At 46.2% G+C, this 21,062-nt stretch overlaps 1 protein-coding gene and 1 long non-coding RNA gene across 9 annotated transcripts in view; one reads left to right on the top strand and one right to left on the bottom strand.

Moving 5' to 3' along the window:
• Positions 1–21,062, bottom strand: part of Srgn (serglycin) — a 33,613-nt gene that overhangs the window by 10,950 nt on the left and 1,601 nt on the right. The window contains exons 2-3 of one of the 7 annotated variants that reach the window (XM_006513377.4): positions 13,270–13,362; positions 2,860–3,054 (exon numbers count right to left, since the gene is read on the bottom strand). In XM_006513377.4, the coding sequence (XP_006513440.1) occupies positions 2,860–2,932 (73 nt within the window). In that variant the 5' untranslated portion in view covers positions 2,933–3,054; positions 13,270–13,362. Of the gene's footprint in view, positions 1–2,859; positions 3,055–3,130; positions 4,446–8,307; positions 8,494–8,646; positions 8,744–9,255; positions 9,587–13,269; positions 13,363–21,062 lie in introns of those variants that run through there. The other 6 variants (XM_030244954.1, XM_006513376.4, XM_030244953.1 and 3 more) reach the window with 6 other exon arrangements.
• Positions 3,022–20,288, top strand: Gm51804. Of its 2 annotated transcripts, none has more exons than XR_003949005.1 (3): positions 3,022–3,175; positions 3,292–3,505; positions 20,246–20,288. It is a non-coding gene; the product is annotated as a predicted gene, 51804 (long non-coding RNA). The 2 variants fall into 2 exon arrangements; XR_003949006.1 differs by having other exon boundaries at positions 3,022–3,172.

The following is a 21,062-nucleotide window of genomic DNA, read 5'->3' on the forward strand; positions in this document are numbered from 1 at the left end:
TAGATGAGAAAGGTGTCAGAGTGAAGCCAACATTGCCAACACACGGGGGCCAGGCATCTTGGATTGGGTTTTAAACTCTGGTACAATGTGCGTGTGGAAAATAAACTACTGTTTGGTGGTTGGTTTTTTTGAGACAAGGTTTCTTTGTGTGTAGTCTTGGTTTTTCTGGAACTAACTCTGTAGCTCAGGCTAGCCTCGAACTCAGAGATCCTCCAGCCTCTGCATCCTGAGTGCTGGGCTTAAAGGCATGTGCTACCACTACCTGGCTATATTTCTGTTGTTTAAGTACCTGGTCTATGGTGTTTTGTTACGGCAATCTCAGAACGTAAATGCAGTAACCTAAGATCACAGGCTAAAATCCCGGTGCATCTCATCACTTAGACAGGAAAACTACAGACACACCAGTCCTTAAACATCTTTGTAAAGATAAGGCGAGAGCTGGGCTTGTGGTTGAGTTGGTAAACTGGTGTAGCATGCAACCAAAACCTAGGATTGGTTCCCAGCACTCCACAAAGTGGGCATGGTAGCACACATACTTAAGTTCAAAGCCACCCTCAGCTCATAATGAATTCAAGGGGCTGGGCACCGACTTGCTCTTCCAGAGCTCAATTCCCAGCAATCTCTGGGTGACTCACAAACATCTGTAATGAGATCCGATGCTCTCTCTTGTCATGTACCATGTATATGCACACAGAACACTCATACATAAATAATTTTTAAAAAATGAGCTCAAGGCTATCCTGGGGTAAGCGATTTGACAGAGAGGGTATGGTATCTAATCACTCGTGGCAGGACACAAGTGGTAAGACACATAGTGTCATTGCTGTAGCCGCTTAATCACTAACTCGTGGCCAAACACCCACATTCATGTTCAGAGATGAGCAAAGTCGTTAAGCCAAGAACCCCTTGGAAACACCCTAGATTTTTGGCTCATTCATTGTCTCCTTTCTTTGCTTCTGTTCCCAACTAAGAGCTAAGTCAACCATGACATAAAAGATAAAAGACAGCCTTTCCTCCCCTACCTCTCCCCCCCCCATGCTTTTTTTTTTTTTTTTTTTTTTTTTTTTTTTTTTTTTGAGATAAGATCTCACTAGTAGCACAGGCTATCCTGGAACTCTCGAAGACTGGGCTGGCCTTAAACTCACAGTCCCTCCTGCCTCTGCACCTTGAGTGCCTTAGAAGCCACCCAGCCCGACTCCTTCCTAATTTCTGGCTCGTGATGAAATAGACAAGGTTTTGTTTTTAGTCTAGTTTGATGTTTCTGGGAACTTTTGCAACTGAAAGGCTTACATGCACGCCTCTGGTAGAGAGACACCCAGAGCCAGGTGTCACAAATGCGGAATTCACAGCTGTCCATCTTGCCAGAGCACGTGGCTACCGGGGACTATTTCATGAAGCCAAAGGTTTTTCCCTGAAAGATCCGCATGAACTTGAATTCTGAGTCAAAGGGAAAAGTGTGGCTCTAGCTGTGTAGCAGAGCCCCGGACATGCATGAGGCCCTGGGTGTAGGCGCCAATATCACAAAGCTACATAAATAGAAGTGAGCCTTAGCAAGGTCACTTCCTGTTTTCCGATGACGACGTTAGCATAGCCCCATGAAAATAAGTTTCTAAACTTCCACTATGCAAGGAATTTCTGAAGTAACCTGTGAGATGTCATTTCGACCGGAAGTAAGAACGCTACAGCTAGGAGTCACTTCGAAGAAACTCCAGGACACGTATGTCGCTGTGACTCAACATTTCCTTTATGTTTTTCAACCATAAACTCGGCAACTTATTTATCAGGCCATGACCTTCTGCCTCATTTAGACATAGTTCCCTAAATATTAAGGCGAATAAAGTGTGCTTCTTTGTAGTTGTTGTTTGTTTGTTTGTTCTACAAACATTCCATCTTCTTAGAAAAAGTTTGAGGTTGAGTCAGCATGACTGAACAGCTGTAAAAGACAGTCAAATTTACAGACAGGTTTTCAAACGAAAACCTGTTTTCTGGACGAGAGCACAAATGCTAACACTCCTCAGGCTGTTTCTAAAATATTGTTTTAGAGTTAGCATTTTGCCTAGCCAAAATTGAATGTTTGGTAAGAGCCGAGCTTAAGAAGAAAGTAAAAATAGCTACATTTACCCCAATTAAAAAAAAAAAAAAAAAAAAAGCCGGGCAGTGGTGGCGCACACCTTTAATCCCAGCACTTGGGAAACAGAGGCAGGTGGATTTCGGAGTTCGAGGCCAGCCTGGTCTACAGAGTGAGTTCCAGGACAGCCAGGGCTACACAGAGAAACCCTGTCTCAGAAAATCACACACACACAAAAGCCTCTTTCATTGTTAAAATAACAGCGCCATCAGATTCCGTTCTTTGGAACCCAGCATGGAGACATACACCTGTTATCCCAGCACTCGGGAAGTAGAAGTTCCAGGTCCTCTTCAGCTGTATAGCAAGTTGAAGACCATCTTACGCTACATGAGACCTTATATCAAAATGGAGTTCATGCAGACAACTCAGTGATAGGATGCTATTCTAGAAAATTCCATGATGCCACCATCTCAGTAGATCAGTTGGGTAATTTTCCATTTATTTCTTGAATGCTTTAAATGAATAAACCACACATCTTTACCCAAAAAAATAAGAACACTTTTCAGTCATCCTGACAGGTTTTAAGGCCACCACTTACCTTAGAGTTTAATTAATTATTATTATTTTTTAGACCAAACTCAAGTAAACTCACACGAGGTTGTTGAGGCACCTGAAATCCTTCCTTACCTCCCCTCCCACAATAGGACACCCTGCACCTTCAGATGAAGACAATTACTTGTGCATATGCTGATGCCTTCAGAGCAGAGAATTAAAGATCCTGGGTCTCTTACCTTGCACTGAAGATCCCCAAACCAGGACGAAGGCGAGAGCCAGGACAAGCCTGCTGCCGACGGGAACCTGCATCCTGACCAGCTCGGCTCCACTCAGCCTCTGGATTAGCAAATGTAGCAGGGTGCTCTTTCTGTCCCTTTTAGAAAGAGGTTCCAAAACCTCAGACCCTGCCCAAGAACACACGTCACAGTTTCCTGAACAAATAGAAAGAGATCCACATCAACACCCAGAAAGAAGAAGAAAGTTGAAAAAAACAACAACTGTTCATACCCATGATGAAACTCCACCGGACTCCCCCTAGGCGTTTGCTGTGTGGTTATTATTTTTTCTTTTTCCAAAAAGCTCTGCCATCTGTCATTTGCATGTTTAAAAAAAAAGTTTTCCCCATCAAAAAGTCGAATCAGCACTTTCTTCCCCCTCCCTTCCTTCAGGTAACAATCTAAACAGACAGGAGGACTCAGCTGTTCCAGAACTGAGCTCGGCTCATCCACAGCGCACATCAAAGAGAAGCTGGGCGCGCACAGAGTCAGGCACAAGCAGGGAACATTCCGAGCCGAGCTGGGTTCTCAGCCCCCAGGATGAGCGGTCTCCGTTAACGTCCAGAGTCTGCTAGAATTCCTGGCTTTCCCTCTAGCTCACAAACAGGTGAGGAATATATATATATATAAAATCAGCTGCTCCCCAGGGATTGAGACCATGCATGTTTGCATCTTTTTTTCCTGTTTTTTTTTGTTTGTTTGTTTGTTTACTTCGAAAAAAAATTTTTCTTTCTGGTCTTGAGTAAGGCAAAAATCAGGAACAAGGAGGGCAGGTCCCCCCCTCAGAGGGCCGTGGAATGTGAAAACAGAGACACAGATGCTGCCGTTCATAAAGGACTAGCCGTTCCCTGGCCTCGAAGATTGCGGGGCTTTGGGGGTGCGGGTGCGGGAATGGCCACTCTGTGCTAGCCTCACAGTAAGGGTGGTTTTACGCTGTATCTGTAGCGAGACAGCTTTCTCTGCCTTTGCTCTGAGGGCTCAACCATTCTCCACTTCAGGGTGTCCGTTCCTCGGCTGCTCAGATGCCTGCCCCTTGGCCATCCTTTGATGGGTGGGAGGAGTTTCCTTCCCCTTGTTCTGGGCTTCCTGCTGATTCCTTAAGGTTTCCTGATAAGGACAGACTTTAGAATCTCATAGCTCAGGAGCCCTGATAGAGAAAATGAAGCCCTCCTTAGAAACTTCTCCTCAGAAGCCCCCTCAGAGCCTGGAAACCCTCAACTGTAGCAACCGAGGCGCACAGAGACCCAGCGCACACCGTGTGGAGTTTTAGTATCTGTTGGGATTTCTCTCCTCTGCCTTTGGTCCCTTTTCATGATAAGCTTCAATTAAAGCCCTGATAACAAAACGAAAGATCATGTTAACAGCTTCAGGAAGTTTCTCACGACACCTTCAAGGCAATTAGAAGTAGAGATGGATAATTTAGTCACCTTCACACAACCTACAATCACGTGGGAAGGGAGTCTCAGGGACGGAGATAGCCCGGATCAGGATGGCTATGGACAGGCCTAAGGGGGATTGTCTTGGTTATTTGGTGTGGGAAGATCCAGCCCATAGTAGGCAGCGTGATGCCCTCCCTGGTTTAGGGATCCGGATGGCAGCAAGCTGAGAGAAAACCAGCAATCATTTGTTCCTCTCTGCTTTGGATTGTGCAATCAGCTGCTTCAAGTTCAAGCCGCCTTGACTTCCTTGCAATGATGCACTGTTCTCGTAACCTGGAAGCGTGAGCTAAAATGTGACCCTGAGCCCTTTCTTCCCTAAGCTGCCTTTTGTAGGGTAGTTTATCACAGTGACAGAAACAAAACCCAAACAACCAAAACTAGTACCTGAAAGTGATCACTGGGAGATTTTTCTCACTCGGGGACTTTTTTTTTTTTTTTTTGCTGCTGCTGAGTCATGGGGATTTTTTTTTATTTACTTCCTTATATATTTTTATTTATTGAGGCAGGGTTTCACGTATCCCCAGCTGGCTTTGAACCTGTTGTGTAGGCCAAAGATGACCCTGGGCTCCCGAGTCTCTCTCTAGTCCTCTCTTCTCACACTCTGGGGTGAGTGGCCAGACCTGTTCTAGAACTCAGGTGCTCTAAACCATACTCCAGAGACAGATGAGCGATGAGAAGAAAATCAGACTGGTGTGTGAAAGGGAAGTCTTCTAGTAATTATTGAGTAGGCGTATCTGCCAAACGCTCTCAGGCAGATTGGCTTTACAGTCCGCAGCTGGGGAGGGCACTCGTTGGATCCTTGCTGTCTCTCAGGAATAATTTCACAGTCATCAAAAATATTGGAAATAAATCTCTTAGGGGAAGTATCAGACTTTTGAAGCTTCAGGGAAACTGACTCTGAAAAGAAGTGTTTAAAAACTGGCCTTGGGAGGATGGAGAAATGGCTCAGGTGTTAAGAGGACTGGCTACTCTTCCAGAGGACCCAAGTTCAATTCCCAGCACCCACATAGCAGCTCACAGCTGTCTGTAACTCCAGGCTCTGACCCCCTCACAAAACATGCATCCAGGCAAAATTACAATGCACGTAAGATAAATTATATATACATACATATTTATGTATATATACATACCACACACACACACACACACACATATGAAATTGGCCTTAGCCTAGCATAATAGCTTATGCCTATAACTCCAGCATTTGGAAACAGAGGCAGTAGAGTCAAGAGTTTGAGTCTAGCCACTTGTCGAGCGGTGCATACCTTTGACCCCCAGCTCTCAGGAGACAGAAGAAGCAAGAGTCACTCTATGAGTTCAAGAACAGCCTGATCTGATCTACACAGCAAACTCCAGGACAGCCAGAACTATATATAAAGAGAGAGAGACCCTGTGTTCAAAAGAAGAAGAAGAAGAAGAAGAAGAAGAAGAAGAAGAAGAAGAAGAAGAAGAAGAAGAAGAAGAAGAAGAAGAAGAAGAGAAAAAAGAAAAAAGAAAGACAAAAGAAAGGAAAGGAAAAGAGAAGAGAAGAGAAGAGAAGAGAAGAGAAGAGAAGAGAAGAGAAGAGAAGAGAAGAGAATTTGGGGCATCCTAAACCACCTGAGATCCTGCCTTAGAAAGACTCCCTGACTGCCAAGCGCCTGACCTCTTTCCTAGGCCGCACCCTCAAGCTCATCTGTAATTACCTTTGAATATCACTAATCATCTTTTCTAATTAAAAATCAGCTAGTGATTACTTGTTAAAGGCCAGCAATTGGAGATTCTGGTTTGCTTAAGACAGGGTTTCTCTGTGTAGCCCTGGCTGTCTTGGAACTCACTCTGTAGACCAGGCTGGCTTCGAACTCAGAGATCTGCCTGTGTGTGCTATCACCGGGCCTTAGTTAGAGATTTCTAAGGAAGAACTTGATTTACTTCCCACCCCAGAGGATACTAAAACCATACCCTGCCCCTGGCAATGCAAAGCTGCCCACAGCACCCAGCACACTGGGTCCCTCTTCATTGCTTTTTATTGCTTTGCTTTGTACCCTGTGGCACTGTGGAGCCCCACTAATACCCTGTAGATTCCAGCCAGCCCTGCAGCTCATTCATTCTGGGATATGCGCTCTACCCAAGTTCAAGTTCTCCACTCAGTGATTAGCCTGGGACTCATTACATAGACCAGGCTAGCCAGATTCAGAGAGGTCCTCTTTCCCTGGTCTCCTGAGCACTGGGAGTAAAGGCATGGGCCACCACAGTCAGTCATTTATTTTCTTTGAGGCAGGCTCTCTGGTAGCTCAGGCTAGCCTTGAACTCAGCATATATCTGAAGTTGACCCTGAACTCATGGTCCTCCTGCTTCAGGTTCTCTGGTGCTGGGATTATAGGTGTGTACCGTCCATGTGTGCCATAACACAGCACAACCCTGTTTAGACTTCATAATCCAACCTCACTCCTGTTTCCTTCTATGCACAAAAGAACCCAAAATTAAGTTCGAAGTACCTGGCATTATATTAGAGTTGCCAGTCATGGAGGAAGAAGGAAGTTCTCTCTCCTTAATGTGTAACCACAGAACACTAAGCAGTTCAACGGCCTTTTCATTGCTGTCTCTAGGGGCTGACCACATTGACCAATTAAATTGCTACACTTTGGTTGGTTCTTATTTTATGCTAGACTCTAAGTTTCTCCTCCTCCTCCTCCTCCTCCTCCTCCTCTGCCGCCGCCGCTGCCTCCTCCTTCTTCTTACCTCCTTTGTCTTCATCGCAAGCCCCCCAAAAGGAACAGACTCAGTGAGCTGCTACTTAGAAGTTTAATGGCTCCTGGCTAATGGTAGCCCTGATAAGGACAGAGTGTCTGCTTAGCACAAGGATCTTGGGTTCATTCCTCAGCAACTCGTACACCAAAAATCTAGGAGACAGTCTCCCTATCATCTCCCTATCTCCCTATCTCTTAGATGGCAGCCAGGGTAGATTTTTGAACTTGCAGTACAGTGGGCCAGACTGGCTTCGAACTAGCAGAGATCTGTCTGCCTCAGTGGGATTAAAGGAGTGCACAAAAACTCTTGTCCTTGATCTTGCTGGGCAAGGGCTTCAACCACTGAGCTATCCTGAGACCCTAGAAAACTGTTTATTTTTTCCCAAAGATTTTTTTTGTGTGTATGAATGTGTGCCTACATGTATATTGTACGTATGTATGTGCACTGTGTGTGCCTAGTGCCCAAGGTGACCAGAAGAAGGCGTCATCAGATCCCTTGGACCTATAGTTACAGAGTTGTCAGCCAACATGTGGATTCTGGAAATTGACCCCGTATCCCCCATCCCCTTCCCCAAAAATCATTTTGATAGTTTACCCCCCCCAAAATTAACTTAAAAAAAACAACAACAACAGTTATTTTAGAGGCTAGAGAGATGACTCAGCAGTTAATAACACTGGCTCCTCTTCCAGAGGGCCTGAGTTTGATTCCCAGCACCTATATAGTGACTCACAACTATCTGTAACTCCACTTCCAGGAGATCTGATGCCCACCTCTGGCTTCTGCAGACACCAGGTACACACAGGGCGCCCATACATGCATGTGGGCCAGATACAGGAAATAAGTTAACTAAAAATATTTTTAAAAGCTGAGCACAGTGACACAAGTCTTTCATCTTAGCACTAGGGAGACAGAGGCAGGCATATCTCTGAGTTCAAGGCCAGCCTGGTCTACAGAGTGAATTCCAGGACAGCCAGGGCTACACAGAGAAATCCTGTCTCAAAAAAGTAATTGATTGATTGATTGATTGATTGATTAAATTTAATAGAGAGCAAGCATTGGCTAGCCTCTCTTGGAGTTCAATGAGACTAAAAAAATCAGGCCAGAGACCAGTCCTTAAAACACACCTATAAAAAGAAATGTTCTTAGGGCTGCGGACACAGCTCAGTGACAGATCATGTGTCCAGTCAACCTGAGATCCTTAGCATAAGTAATGATAGTAACTACTGTTGCTATTATTTACCTCAGGGCGGTGGAGCTGGGACTCACTGTGGTCAGGGTAGCTGAAGAGAAAGAACATTTGGGGGCCACACAGTCCCGCTGTGTCACAAGCGAAGTGTCCTCTGATTTTGGAGCATCCATGGAAATAGTCACATTCACTCACAGGGGTGAAAGTGGGGTGCCTTCCACTTCAACTTTTTTTTTTGCCAAGAACTTGAAGATAGGAAAATGAGACCTACTTCAACAAACTCATAGGGGATGGCAAGAAAGATACGCAAATAGGTCTTAAAAAGACAGATGGGGAGATGGAGGGGGAGGCCCCGACCTCAACCAAGCCAGGCTTCCCTCGGGTACATCCTACCTTCAGAGAAGACCAAGGAGGGATGCGTTTGCGTTGGCTCAAAGGGCAGCTCTCTAAAGAGAGAGTGAACTCACTCTCCTTTTGGACAGGTGAGGATGGGCGAGCAGAACAGGTCTGTGGAATTTCTAAGTATGCCCATGTATTACAGTTCCCAAATATAGAGTCACTCAGCCGGAATAACGTGTACTGAGTGTGTCCAGAATGCTGGCACGTGATTTTCCCACTCAGTGGCTACCTTTGGCTAAGGAGGTCACTGTTAGTTAAGCCTTGTGAGTTCACAGGGCTCAGTGAAGGCTCAGACCCTGAGGAACCTCCTCTGACAGCTTCCCTGTCCAATGCTAGCCTTTTCAGCTTCCACAGGAGCCCCAAATATTCTTCCTATCCATTATAATCCCTGTGTCACTACCTTGATCTCTGCTGTCAGTCGATGAAGGCAGAATCCCATAATTTGCATCACACGCACGCAAGTGTGTGTGTGTGTGTGTGTGTGTGTGTGTTAGAGCACATGCAGGTATGTGTGCCATAGCACTATGTTATGCACACCTTTGAAGTGAGAACACTTAAAAATCCATTCATTTTCTTAAAAAACAAACAAACAAACCAACAAACCTTCTTTTCCTTGGTTTTTGAAATAAGGTCTTTAACACAGGCCAGACTTGAACTTGCAGCAATTCTCCTGCCTCAGACTTCCAGGTGCTGAGATTACAGGCATGAGCTGTCACACCCAGCACGTTACATTTGACTCGAACTGATCCCCTTGTGACAATGACTTCACTCCTGACCTTTCAACTCTATGGTGCCATAAGCGTGGAACGCAGTCCGTAGGAGCTGTACCCTGAATTCTGAATTTGTTCTTTCCGAAGACAAGCTATGTGACCCTCTGTTCTCCTGCAGTGGGTGACTGGGACTCACAGGGAGCCTGTAAGCAGATGTGGAGGTGAGGGAGACTCTAAAGTGGCCTGGGGAGTGATGGGTAGTTCGTTTGTGACGGGTCAATGGGATACAACTCCATACATCACAAAGCACGCATTGTCATGACAGCAGATCTCAACCAAGGTCTCTCCAACTGAAACTCTAGTCCAGTGTTTGCATCTTAATAGACAATGAGAATCATTAACAGCATGACCCACAGTGGTCATTTTAAAATTTAATCCTCAACAAGAGTTGAGTGGGATGGGTCCCATCTGTAATCCCGGCACTTGGAATGTGAGGTGGGAGGAGAGTTATGAGTTCAAGACCACCCTGCTTAGAATGAGACCCTGTCTCAAAAAACAAAAATAAGCTCATGCGAGGCCTAGTGGTGCACAGCTTTGATCCTGTCATGGGGGAAGCAGAGGCAGAGGGGCAGAGGGGCAGAGGGGCAGAGGGGCAGAGGGGCAGAGGGGCAGAGGGGCAGAGGGGCAGAGGGGCAGAGGGGCAGAGGGGCAGAGGGGCAGAGGCAGAGGCAGAGAGGCAGATCTCTCTGAGTTTGAGGCCACCCTGGGCTACATACTGAGTTCCGGGCCAGCCAGAACTACACAATGAGACATGTCTATAAAAGTAAATAAATAAATAGCCAAGACAGGTCAAGGTAAAGGGCTGGTTTTAATGCCAAGGAAGGAAACACCAATATGAGTTTGCTCAGCATAGTTTCGCAGCATAGTTTTGTGTGAAACCTCAACCTTGGAACCATAGAGTTTACCATTAGACCCTTCATACTTCATACAACCAAGCAGACTCATCTCAGAGGCCTTCCTGGTGACCATGGTGTGATTGGGGTCTGTGTGCTGCTGAGCAGCCCACCCAGGCCCACTGCGAAGAGCCGTTCTGTTGTTTAGGACCGAAGTCTTCAACATGGTGGCCATTTATGACTGTCAAGGGCATGAAACGGGACAAGTCCAACTCAGGATTACATGTGTGTGTGTGTGTGTGTGTGTGTGTGTGTGTGCACGCTGGATTTCAACATAGGAAGGAAGGCAGAGTATAAAATCTCATAAATACTACTTATTTGATCATATATTAAAATAATATCTTGGTAGGTTTGTTTGATTAAAGGTTTTTGAAACAGAGTCTCATGTAGCCCAGGCTGGCCTCTAGCTCACTTGAGCTCCTGATCTCCCTGCCTCCACCTCTCAAGGGTTGGGAGACTACGGGTGTGTACGAACACACGAGGTCTATGCAGAGCTGAAGATGGAATCTAGAGCTTCCTGCATGCTCTTCCAATTAAACTACATCTACAACCCTCAGGCATCATTTTCATGCCTATGATGCAGACAGGGAAACTGAGTCAAAAAGAGGTCTAAATACAACTGGGATTTGAAGTCTGACCTCCCAGACTCATAGGGCCTCGTTTATGGCCCTTGCATCGGCTCTCTTTTGTAGGAGGGAGGCATTTTCTTTATCAGCTCTATTTTTCCAGCAAGTCTGTCTCACCTCTGCCCTGATAGTGGAAATCCAAACATGTACCTAGCACAGTGAACCACACCTTGAATCCCAGCACTTTAGGAGGCAGAGGCAAGTGGATCTCTGTGAGTTCAGTGCCAGCCAGGACTACAAAGTGAGACCCTCTCAAAGCAAAACACCAACTGAGCAAAACCAAACCAAACTGTCTGTCGTGAGCAGAGAAACCCAGAGTGGAGCTGACTGAAGCATGTGCCGTTACAGTGGCACCGAAGCATGTGCCGTTACAGCGGCACCGAAGCATGTGCCGTTACAGCGGCACCAGTGGCTCTTTGGTGGTGTGAGCACACCAGTATCCTTATTGTCTAAAGGTTAGATATTTGCTAGGTTTTTGTTGTTGTTATTGGGTTGGTCTCTCTCTCTCTCTCTCTCTCTCTCTCTCTCTCTCAAAGACATACATATACTATTTGCACAATACTTCCTAAACCTTCCCAACGGACAGACAGACACACAGTTAGCTGCTTGCAGAAGAGCCTTTCCACAATGCAAACTGTATCCTGCAGTGGGAAGAGGGTGTTCACCTTTCATTTATTACATTTCGGCTCTAGGATCAACCTGGACTCACAAGCAAGCCCTCTCCGGGAACCTCTCAGCCTGCCTGGCTCTCGGAGATTTTTTTTTTTCCTGACCAAAGACTAACTATTGCCTGTCTTTTTTTTTTTTTTTTTTTTTTTTTTTTTGGTTTTTCGAGACAGGGTTTCTCTGTATAGCCCTGGCTGTCCTGGAACTCACTCTGTAGACCAGGCTGGCCTCGAACTCAGAGATCCACCTGCCTCTGCCTCCCGAGTGCTGGGATTAAAGGCGAGCGCCATTGCCTGTCTTTTTCTCAAATCAAGTCAGATGGTTTTGTTTTGAATGTTAAAAAGTCTCAATACAAGGTCACTGAGATGGGCTCAGCTAGTAACTTGACACCAAGGTTAACGACCTGAGCCAACCTCTGGAACCAGCTTGGTGGAAGGAGAGAACTAACTCCTACAATTGTGCCCTGAGAACACACACACACACACACACACACACACACACACTTTTCAAGTCTCAAGAACAGCAGTCTAAGCATTGCATCACACATTTATAACACCTGGGAGGTACAAATAGGAGGGCCTGGAGTTCCAGGTTATTCTCAGCCATAAAATGAGACCCTGTCTCAAGAAAACAAGACAGAAAAGTTTCAGTACTGACTATAGTGAATATAGTGAATCCTTATACTTCTAGTTACTCGGGAGGCTGAGGTAGGAGCCTGGTCTACAGGGTGAGTTTAAAGTTAGGCTGGACAACTTGGAGAGATCTGATCTCTCAAAGGAACATAGGACTGGGGACATCCAGTGAGTGGTAGGGTGATTGCCTAACAATGTGAGGTCCTATGCTTAATCCTCCATATCACACGGTATCACATACACACACACACACACACACACACACACACACACACACATGCACACGGTATCACATGCACACACACACACACATGCATGCTTGCACGCATGCATGCACACATACACACTGTACACATCGCCTTATTAATAGCACTGTTATCATCATTATTAAGAACACTCAAGGTCTGTGAGCAGCCCAGTGTATATTTGTTTGTTTGTTTCCAGACAGGGCCTATGTGGCTATTATATAGACACAGGCTGGCCTAGATCTTCCTGCTTCAGCCTCCCAAATGCTGGGGAGAGAGGATCTGGGCATCTCCCTGTACATGAAGACCACTGAGGTTCAGGAGAGAACTAGCTGCTTACTCAAGTCCATGTGTACTTGCGAAAGAGTCGGGACAGGAGCTATTTCCACAGAACACATCGGTTCGCTTTCCGTTAGCCCAGGGCTCTGAACAGAGCTATTCCAGGGAGGGGTAAATCACCCCACCCACAGGAGAGCCACAATACAATTAGCATCTTCCTCCCTTCCTTTGGCCCCGACTCAGACTCCTTATCTTTTGGGTGGCCCCCTTCCTGCCTTTGGGTTGGATTTTATTTCTTGTAGACTCTGACTGCTCCCTAGACTTAAAAAGCTTTTAACTCCATTATCCTGACAGGGTTGAGTTCCAACCATTTTCAAATCTTGGCTGAAATGGCACCTTTTTATGGAAGTAGGTCCAGACACTTCACTAATGCTTTGCATCCTTCACTTGAGGGAGCCACACCCCCTAGCTTTCCTCTCCAGCCTTCCCCTCATCACCTGCCATACCTGTAGGGTGCCAAGCACAGGAGAGAGGAATCTGATGCTCACTGTTTTCAAAAGCCTAGGCGAGGCCCTGCCTGCAGCAGGTGCTCACAAGCACTGAAATGGAAAAACAAAAAAATGGAAATGATCTAGCCTGTGCTTAATGTTCAGAAATTCATATCATAGGGACCTCAGGGCAAGATCAAGGTGAGTGTCTTGTCCACACACCCCAGAGTCCCTGACATATTTTGAGTCCCTTGGGCTCAAAATAAACTCTCATCTGTATAAAATGTTGGGAGAACCTGGGGCTTGAATTTAAAGACCTTTTATTTTATGTTTGATTATGTGTATATATGCATATGTTCATGTCTGGGTCTGTGCTTGTGAGTGAAGGTACCTGGCAGCCAGAGGCATTCAATACCCTGGAGCTGGCATTACAGGCTCTGAGAATCAATGCAAGTGCCAGGTCAGTCTAGTCTACATGGCCATATCCTGTCATACAAAAAGAAAGAAAAACAAACAAACAAAACTGAAGGAAGGGAGAGAGGGAGAGAGGGAGAGAGGGAGGGAGGGAGGGAGGGAGGAAGGAAGGAAGGAAGGAAGGAAGGAAGGAAGGAAGGAAGGAAGGAAGGAAGGAAGGAAGGAAACAACAACAAAAGAGTAAACCCAAATAAAATTCCAAATAGGGACAGAAGACCCCCAGCATGGTTTGCTTTGGATGCTGGGTATCCCTGGGCACGATGCCATCGCGCAATACATAAAGCAGTGACAGAATGCACCTGGGCAATGCTGATGCCTTCCTTAGGCTGGTGACAGGAGATCAGCCCAGGGAAAGGAGCCAGTTCTCCTTAGCTGCAGAGACGAACGGTTTGGACAGATTTCCAGCCACCCAGAGATTGTTTTTCAAGCCTTGAAAGGACCGGCCTGTCAGCGGGTTCTCCCTCTCCACAGGTGATGGGGCTTGAGAAAACACACTGGTTTGCAGCCTAGGAGACTTCAATCAGAGGCTAGAACAATGTCTTATTTAGAAGATCAACCAGCAGCATAATGTAACCAGGGGGCAGTTTGGAATTTCTACCTTGGAGTGGCAGATCTTCCTAAAAGAGAAGAGGAGAGGCCAGGCATGGTGGCTCCCTCCCGTAATACCAGCACTGGCCTGGCAAAGGCAGGAAGGGTCAGGAGTTCAAGGACATGCTTTCCATACATAACAGACTGGAGGGTAGTGTGGGACAAATGAAACCCTGCCTTTAAAGTAGAATAGAGGAGAGTGGAGGGAGGGATTGAAGCAGTGGTGTTTATAGGACCAAGACTTCGATCTTTTTCTAAACCATGAACTGTAACATTGGCATCAAATGATCCAAGTGGGAACCAGGGCTTCAGGGAGATCACATGGAGTCCCTGTGGGTGCAGCCATTTTGGTCTTGGCTTCTCTGTCATTTGTTTGTTTGTTTGGTTGTTTTTTTTTCTGTTGTTTGTTTGTTTTGTGTGTTGCTTTTGGAGACAGGGTTTCTCTGTGTAACCGACCTGGCTGTCCTGGAACTTGCCCTGTAGACCCAACTGGCCTAAAAACAGAGAGTTGCCTGCCTCTGCCTCACAAGGGCTGGGATGAAAGGTGTGTACCACCACGTCTTTTTAAATATTCATTTCTTAAAATTTTTATATGTTTGTGTGCATGCACAAGTGTGTGTTCAGGAGTCTAGGGAGGCCAGAAGTAGACGTCAGGTCCTCTGTAGCTGGCTTGAGACCATTGTTAAGACCATTGTGGGGATAGGGAACTGAACTAGGCTCCTCAGGATGAATACTTAGTCTCTGAGCCATCTCTCTGGTTTCCCCACCTCTTAAACAGGGGTCATAATTCAAGTGGAAAAACCGTAAGAATCAAACAGTGCAAGCCACATGAGTTAGCTGCTGTGTCCCGGAGTAGTCACAGTTCCCACCACACAGAGGTAAAGCCCAAAGTTCTGGACGTAATTCATCTTTCTCAGAGGTAGGCCTGCAAAAAGGGCCCAGAGGGACGTCGAGAGCTCCAGCTGTAGGCAGAACTCCCAGAAGACACAGGGGAAGGGGAGGAGGGGCTTAAGGCGGGTGGTCGCAGACTGTAGACAAGTGAGAAGTTAGAAGGGAAAAACAGCAGCACTTCCTAGAGAAATCTCAGGAGCAGAGACTGGAGGATCTTAGGTTCTGGGTCAGCCTGAGCTACAAAGCTGCACTGTCTCATAAAAACTTTAAAAAAAAAGTTGTTTTTCTTTTTTCATTTCTTTTTTTTTTTTTTTTCAAGACAGGGTTACTTTGTGTAGCCCTGGATGTCCTGGAACTTGCTTTGTAGACCAGGCTGGCCTTGAACTCAGAAATCTGCCTGCCCCTGGCTCACAAGTGCAAAAATTTTTTTCTTAAAAAGAGAGAAATGTTAAAAACCATTCTTCTTCTTCTTCTTCTTCTTCTTCTTCTTCTTCTTCTTCTTCTTCTTCTTCTTCTTCTTCTTCTTCTTCTTCTTCTTCTTCTCCTCCTTCTCCTTCTGTTCCTTCTTCTTCTTGCAGGTGGGGTTGAGACAGAGTTTCACAATATAGCCTTGTCCGTCCTGGAACCACTCTGTAGACCAGGCTGGCCTCAAATTTAGAAATCCACCTGCCTCTGTCTCCTGAGTGCTGGGATTAAAGACTTTTTTTTTTTTTTAAATGAGGAGGGACCTATTATGTATCAGGAAAGATCTCACCTACTCCTATCTCCTATTCCTCAACCACTTCTGCCAAGTTGACCACACATCTCCATGTACTTGTAAAGGGGGTGGGGGTAGGGGGTGTTGAGGCTGACAAGCTGACCAGGGGGTTGGAAGCTGGGGTGTGTCCAACTCTGTTCTGTGCTGGAGACTTGGTAATTAAAATCACCCACAGACAACAAGGGCAGCCCCTGATTATCTCCGTGTTTATCACAGATGAGTTAACTCTCTCTGTGTGTCTCTCTCTCTCTGTCTCTCTCTGTCTCTCTCTCTCTCTGTCTCTCTCTCTCAAGTTCTTTGGGACAGTATAGATAAAGAAGCCTAGGGTATAATTTGCTCTTTATCGTGATAAAGCCTAGGGGGTGGGACCTCTTTCCTTCTGGGACTGAGTGATTGGAGAAGAGTCTAGTCCCATTAATCACCCAGCACACATTGCTGCTTGCTGAAGCACAATCAGATCAGGGGAGATCACTCAGCTTGCAAGCACATAGTGCTTAAAGTGTCCCCAAAACACACTTTAAAAAAAACCAAAAACCTACTTTGGACAGTGGTGGGTGGTGCACACCTTTAATCCCAGCACTTAGGAGGCAGGGGCAGACAGATCTCTGAGCTCAAGGCCAGCCTGGTCTACAAGGCTAGTTCCACAGAGAAACCCTGTTTTGAAAACCAAAACCAACCAACCAAACCAATCAACCAAATAAACAAAAATCCCCTGGGTTTGGTAATTCATGCTTGTAACCCCAGTATTGGAGAAGTCGAGTCAGGCAGATCCCTGGGGCTCACTGGCTGATCAGCTTATGTGAATCAACAAGTTACAGACCAGTACGACATCAAAACCAGGTGAATCTCTAAAAGAAGGTAGTTGGAGCCTGAGGAAGTACACCCAGGCTTGCCCTCTGACCTCTACACACACACACACACACACACAGAGGGAGAGAGAGAGAGAGAGAGAGAGAGAGAGAGAGAGAGAGAGAGAGAGAGAGAGAGAGATATCTTATTTGCCATCTCCAGACCCTTGACAACCAGGATCATCTAGTCCAACATGATTATCTGTGCAGAAATTTCCAGGCAGACCTCTTAATTCTGCTCTGACAATGCCGTGGGATAGGCTATTCCCGGTAGCACCCTGGGATGCGCCTGTGCTTGTTTATGGGAAACAGAGATAGGGACAAGTCCCCCAGAGTGTGAGATGAGTGACACAGGTCCCAGAGAGGCCCAAGTCCAGAGATAAGGAGGGCCTTGAGACTCGGATTGCTTGAGTCAGCTCCCTATACTGAGTGATCATTACCCTAGGGCAGACAAGCTAGTTAGAGTCACTATGCTTGCTCTTCCCAGGCAGAGGGGACTGGAGCTGGGATAGCTTTGTGTATTGGCCCAGTATCTCATAGATGTCCACACCCCTCCACACCACTGTCTCCACATGATCAGCATGTGAGAGCCACCAGGGTAACGTGGTTCAAAACCCTTTGGGGGTGAGTAGGTGAAATGACCCTTTCACAGGAGTCACCTAAGACCATCAGAAAACACATATATTTACGTTATGGCTTGGGCTCTTAACAGTAGCAGATTACAGTTATGAAGTAACAACAAAAAGAATTCTGTGGCTGGGGTCACCACAACATGAGGAACTGCATTAAAGGGTCACAGCATCAGGTAGGTTGAGAACCACTGGACTGGAGGAAGGACTATCTGAACCCGGGACAACTGTATGTGTCTGGCATGTAGCAGCAGGCTCTCAGTGTGCCACGTGCCTGAGGCTCAGACATGGCTGGATTCATGACTGACTGACAGCATCAGGACAAAGAACTTAGCAGAGTGAACTGTGCCCATCTGTCACATGAGTACCCTCAGGAGTCTAATGAACTTCCTTGAACTCACTGTCTATACCTGTGTAAATAGGGCTTGTTTAACTTCCACCACCTCCTCCTCCTCACAGCTGTTGGAAGGGTTCAGTTGATCGTTCCTGTTGTTTTGAGATAGGGTCTTGTCCCAAGCCTCAAACTCAGTTGCTATGCAACCGAGAAATAATCACCCACCCCTGGAGCTCCGGCTAAATTCCTAAATTCTGGGATTGCAGGTGTGCTCTTGGACTCCAGGTTCATTCACTGGTGCCAATCAAACCCAGGGCCTTGTGCATGCTAGTTAGACACACTCCAACTGCGCCGCATCCCAGCCCCTAGGAGAGTTGGGTTGACTATAGTGCCCTGGCCCTTAAGCACTAAGTGGCGCCCGCTCTCCACCTGTTAGCATATTTGCTAGCTGCTAACAGTGCCACTCTTGTAAACCTCCACTTCTGCTCCTATTTGTTGACGATGTCACCTGCCGCACAAGCCTGTGGAGGATGCTGCATGTACTTGTGTCTCGCCAGGCAACGGCAGGGGAGCCGCGGTGGCACATAACTTTAATCTCTGCACTCGGAAGGCAGAGAGAGGCAGGCAATCTCTGGGTTCAAATCTAGCATGGTCTGTAGAGCTAGTTCCAGGGCTGAGCAGAGAAACCCTGTCTTGAAAGCCAAAACAAGGGGCTGGAGAGATGGCTCAGTGGTTAAGAGCACTGACTGCTCTTCAGAAGGTCCTGAGTTCAAACCCCAGCAACCACATGGTGGCCCACAACCATCTGTAATGAGATCTGACGCCCTCTTCTGGTACATCTGAAGACAGCAACAGTACTTACATAAAAAATAAATAATAATTAAAAAAATAAAAATAAACAAAAAACCCAGTGTCCCTGGGAAATCTTGCAAGCTGAGTGGCCATCTAGCACATGGATTGATGAGGGACAGCAGTCCACACCAAGACTCAGGTCCTCTGGAAGAACAGCCAGTGCTGTTGGAGTTCACTCAGTAAGTAGGCTAGGTTGATTAGCTAGTGAACCCAGGGAGCTCGTGTTGTGTGTGTTGTGTGTGTTGTGTGTGTTGTGTGTGTTGTGTGTGTTGTGTGTGTTGTGTGTGTTGTGTGTGTTGTGTGTGTTGTGTGTGTTGTGTGTGTTGTGTGTGTTGTGTGTGTTGTGTGTGTTGTGTGTGTGTGTGAGATCATAAATGTACAAAAGAATAAGGAATTTGGTTATGTATTTACTAAACCTATCAAGCTTGGTGACAAATGCTGGTACTCAGATAGCCTGGACTAAAAGACATTGTCTCAAAAAACAAAACAAAACAAAAACAAAAACAAAACCAATTGGGAGTAGAGATACCTGCCTACAGTCCTAGGTGGAGTCAGGGGAATCAGTCAGGGGAATCAGGAGGTCAAGCATCTTACTAAACTCCTTTATTTGGAAAGAATTGACTTCATACAGCCAAGATGAGAATGCTCCTATGCTGGGAATTACAAAGTACTCTCCACGGGTGGCTCCCTGACTTTATTATTATTGTTTTGTTTTGCGGTATTGAGGATGAACATGCTAGATGAGAGAGAGTGTATTCTCTCTGTCTCTCTGTGTCTCTGTGTCTCTCTCTGATTCAGAGATGCTCACAGAACACATATTCTGCCTAGGTTCTGTCAGCCAATCACAGTGGCTCGTAGAAATCGCCATCCCAGTGGGTGTACAAACTGGGAATGCCAGCAGACTATTTCAGTTAAATGTGAAGGCGCCTTGAAAGACTCCTGGGGCAGGCCTGGTTACGGGGACTCCAGTCTGTGGGACCCAAAGAAATTTAACTTTCTCACTGTTTTCCTCTCCTTTCTTCCTCCCTTCTTTCTTTTTCTTCCTTCATTTCTTCCTTTATTGATTGATTGGTTGATCTGTTTGTTTGTGTTTTGAAACAGGCTCCCTCTGCATAGTCTAATCCTCAAACCCACACAGAGCCACCTGCCTCTACCTCTTAACTGCTCTAATTAAAGTCATGCACCACCATGCCCGGTGAAATTTTATGTTTTCAAGACAACTGAAGTATTTGAGGAAGTCCAACCCACCAGCAGGGCTGGTGCTACCCCTCCATAAATCCTGTAATACCAGCACCCTGGAGGCTGAGGCAGGAGGATCATGAGTTTGAGGCTCACCTGGGCTATATAGTGAGACCAACCTTTACAAGGGTGTGGGGAGTCGGGCATAATGGTGCATGCCATCCATTCCAGCACCCAGTGTCAGAGGCAGGTGGATCTCTGTGAGTTTGAGGCCAGCCTGAGCTACACAGCGATTCCCTGTCTCAAAGGGGGAGGGGCAGGTAGCAAAGGAGGGATGGAGAAAAGAGAAAAAAATATACACCCACTTACTCTTTTAAAGACTAACGATTGCCTTGGTAAAATGTAGTTCTCCGTTCTTCACTCTATTAAAACCTATTTACAGGTCAGGCATGGTGGTGCATACCTTTAATCCCAGCACTCAAGAGGCAAAGGCAGCGGGATCTCTGAGAGTTCAAGACCAGCCTCGTCTACAGAGTGAGTTCCAGGACAGCCTGAACTATACGAGACCCAATGTTCTATAGATAAAAATAAACAAAAACCTGTTACAGAATTTTAAAAAGGTTACTAGCTAGAAAGTCAAACAGCCCTTATTGTGTGTGTGTGTGTGTGTTGTGTGTATGTGTGTGTATGTGTGTGTATATGTGTGTATGTCTGTGTGTGTGTCTGTGTGCGTATGTGTGTGTGTCTGTCTGTGTGCATATGTGTGTGTGTCTGTGTGTTCTCTTCCTCTTTGTCGAGACCCAGGATCACCTGTGAGCATAATGGTGGGGATGCTGATTGGTCATATTTGTCTTTCTGGAAGTTTCCACACATCAAAACCCTCTATTCTTTTTTTCTCCAAGGCTGGCTTCAGTGTTCCTCATGCCTTGAGAACTTGCCTAAGCGTTTGTCACCTTAGGGTTCCACTTGACAGTTTACTGCGCCTTAGAATGTTCTGAGGAAAGGACACTCTTTGCTTAGTCAGTTTCCTGAAGTCTGTGAGTAAGGACTTCGGTCGGAAGCCTCCTCCTGCCTCATCTTTAGATAGATAAGGGACAAAAGAGAAATAATTCCAGGTCTCACAGCAGAAACGGCAGCAATCCCAAAGTTAGTTTGTTTCATTGGTTTTATTTGGTGGGTTTTGTTTTTGTTGTTGTTGTTTGAGATAGGGTCTAATTCTAGCCCAGGCTAGCCCATACTCACTATGTAAACCAAGTGGC

The sequence above is a fragment of the Mus musculus genome, chromosome 10, assembly GCF_000001635.26.
Source record: "Mus musculus strain C57BL/6J chromosome 10, GRCm38.p6 C57BL/6J".
In the NCBI taxonomy this organism is placed as follows: domain Eukaryota; kingdom Metazoa; phylum Chordata; class Mammalia; order Rodentia; family Muridae; genus Mus; species Mus musculus.